The sequence below is a fragment of the Mesitornis unicolor genome, unplaced genomic scaffold, assembly GCF_000695765.1.
Source record: "Mesitornis unicolor isolate BGI_N332 unplaced genomic scaffold, ASM69576v1 scaffold47786, whole genome shotgun sequence".
Lineage (NCBI taxonomy): Eukaryota > Metazoa > Chordata > Aves > Mesitornithiformes > Mesitornithidae > Mesitornis > Mesitornis unicolor.
The window spans coordinates 7279-10409 of record NW_010192577.1 but is presented as its reverse complement, the minus strand read 5'-3'; the positions used below and the strand labels follow the sequence as shown (position 1 = coordinate 10409).

General features: G+C 41.9%; 1 protein-coding gene across 1 annotated transcript in view; it reads right to left on the bottom strand.

Annotated features, from left to right (window-relative positions):
* MED8 (mediator complex subunit 8) overlaps positions 1–3131 on the bottom strand; it is a 7363-nt gene that overhangs the window by 766 nt on the left and 3466 nt on the right. Inside the window, exon 5 of the mRNA XM_010187144.1 lies at positions 2682–2930. Within this exon, the coding sequence (XP_010185446.1) occupies positions 2682–2930 (249 nt within the window). The remainder of the gene's footprint in view (positions 1–2681; positions 2931–3131) is intronic.

Sequence of the window (3131 nt, the reverse complement as noted above, 5' to 3'; positions counted from 1 at the left end):
GCAGGAGGCTCCTACAGGAGTGTGGGACTTGTTGAGTCTCACAGAAGTTGCTGGCAGCAGCACTCACAGAAGTACCCAGACTGATCTCCACTTCCATTTCAGAGAAGCAAACACAAGAGCCTGTATCCTTTTCCATATAGCATTAGTTATAGTAAGGGCATATATTTCAACTACTAAGCCTCTCACAGCTCACAGATCTGTTAATTCCTCTTAACCACATCCACCTCTTGGGCATTATTACTCTTTGCTGATACCAATCACACATGGGAGTGTGTTCAAGGACATTGTACTGGCACCTTACAGTAAGTGTATGTGCTAGACAAAACTGAGATGATCAGAAAAATAGAAAGACAGTGATTAAAGAGCAGCACAGATGGATATTCAGAGAACACTCCTTCAGAAAGTGGAATGTGTGTTCAAATTAGAACAGAGAAAAAGGACAACTTCTGGAAATTAAAACTGTAGTGCAGCGGGCCAAGAAAAGATTTGATGAGTAAATGGCTAAGAGAATAAAGATTATGAAACTTTCTCAAACGCATCAAACTGGGTCATTGCTTGCAATGACTTGGCAGGCAATTTGGTAACACTTGAGTGATAACAATCAGCAGACAAATACTGTCAGACATGACTCCAAAAGGAAGAGTGAGCAGGACTGAATGCTTCACCCACATCTGAAACAGCGAGCAGTTCTGTGGTTTCCAGTCTTGAAAACAACAGAAAAGGTGCAGGTAAGAGTGATAAGGATGGTCCAAGATGTGTTATAATTTTCACACAAAGACATATGAAACAGGATGGGAATTATTAGCTGGGGAAAAGAAAAATAAGATGGACAAAGCGAGTAGGACATGAAAGACTTCCAAAAACTGAAAACTAGTAAGGAGAAAGTAACTGAGGAATGATTATTTAGTGTTTCTCACCACACAGGTGAAAAGGAAACGTGCAATAAAATTATCAGGCAAAAGATTTAAATATAAAAAGGAAATTTTTAAAGCAAAACATGCAGTAACGCTGTGGGATGTAACTGCCATAGGTGTTGTAGAAGTCAAAACTGCAATTCAAAAAGGAACTGCAGAAATCGATGGCTGCTATACCCACTGGTCTCAAACCAAACTCTTGCTTAAAATCCCTCAGCAGTAACTGCTCTCAGGATATACTTTGTTCTTACAGCGTTTCATCCTCAGCTATGGCCACTATCAAAAGCAGGATACTGCGACAGACCTTGGCAAAACCCAGCACAGCTGCTCCTACCAAAAGACAACCTCCCAGTGACACAGGCTGGACAAGTGCTCTTGTTACCAGTGCACTCTGCTTGATGTACAGAAGCGACTGTCTTCCTGTCCTGGAGACTGCGTGGGCATGCAGCAGAAATCACAGGGGCCTTCTTTGTTTCCAAATCACAGTTGAAATTACTTTCTAACTCTTACATAAATAGATAATTAACTTAGGATTAATATAATTGCTCAAGTTCATTTCTGAACAACAGTCATTATACAGGCAAGAAAATACCAATTAGGATATCTGATATCCAAAATATCATTTCACATGAGCATACGAATGACAGCAGAGGACATTTAAGGAGGAATACCAGAACAGGACAAGCCTGCAGTGATACCTCTGCAGAAAAGCCCCTCAGCTTCTAACACGTTTGGGCTAAGGGACTTAAAGTCAGAGGTGGTACCTTCAGGATTAGCTGTTGACTGATTTTGCACTTGGTGATGTGCTCTACAGTGTAATTATTTAGTATTCAGAAAAGTATCTCCCTCTTGTTCTGAATCTGCAAGCTGATATTTTAATTGGTGCTCTTTCATCGATCCTTCTGTATCATGGGAAACAGTGAACAATCATTCCCCCTTCACCTGCAGTATACAATTTGGGATTTTATGGGCATGGAAGTTCTCCACTTCTCCCTACCCCAAAGCTATCCCCAGTAGCAGAGAAGAGATCAGAACTGAACATAATATTGCAGGTGTGGGTGCCTAATGAATTTATACAATGGCCTAATGGTATCATCTGTTTCTCTGTTCCTATTCTAGTAATTCCCAACATTCGGTTTGCATTTTTGCCCCAGCTGAACATTCAATTAGTGTCTTTACAGAACTATTATATCATGTATCTATCTCCCAAATACAAGTAACTAGGTTAGAGTCCAGGTGCTAGACATGTAAAGTCGAATTGCTATGCCTATGTGTTTCACCTTAATACAAATGTATTCTACTGTTATCAAGTCATCTGGTGTGTGAAATCCTTCTGTGACTCTTTACAGACAGCTTTTGTTTTTTTTCCTTACCTTAAAGAACCCATTATCATCAAACTTTTCAATTTACTGCCTACCCAGATCTTAAAATTTGACAGCAAAACCCCCAGCATAAATCCCTGCAAAACTACACTGTGATGTCCCTCCTTATTGATTCCTATGTTCACTAAGTCTGTTACTAAGATGGTATTGCAGTGGGAGTTAAGAAGCTGAAGGTGGATGGCTGGGATCCATTTCAACCTCTGAGTCAATTTTAAGCAGGTATTACTCCACTGTTACATCCTGACTCATGTTATTAAGGCTAGAAAGGAACCTTACTCCATTGTATCTAAAAGGTGAGTGGGGAAAGATCTCTACATCTGCATTTGTCTTTCTCTCTGCTCTGGGTTTGCTCTCTCAGTCACTCTCAGACATGCAACTGATTTACCTGGCTGTCCTGCTTGTGCCATCTGCACTCCTGCCAGCATTGGCTGCTGCTGAGCTGGTGCCCCTGACATTGGGACCTGCTGCATGCCTGAAGCACCTGCAATGATGGCACCAGCTCCTGGCTGGCCCGACTGGACAGATCCTCCAGAGCCAGGGGGTCGCCGATTTGACAATCCTTTCCCAAAGGCCACAGCTGCTACCAGCGCATTGGTATCAGCAGGGTTGAAAGTCTGCTTGTTCTGTCGTAAACCTGTAGAAAAAGAAGTTATTTTGGAGCAAACAAGTCTAAAATGTAGCACAGCTGGTCCTGAATTTACTTGTCTGCTATTTCGGTGCATGTAATAGAGATCAGCATCTAGCAAGCTGTCCTAAGAGTCTCAGCAGGGTCAAAGAAGCTGCACAATCCAGGGACAGTGATGATCCAAGAGCTTCTCCACTGAAAGCAGGGCAT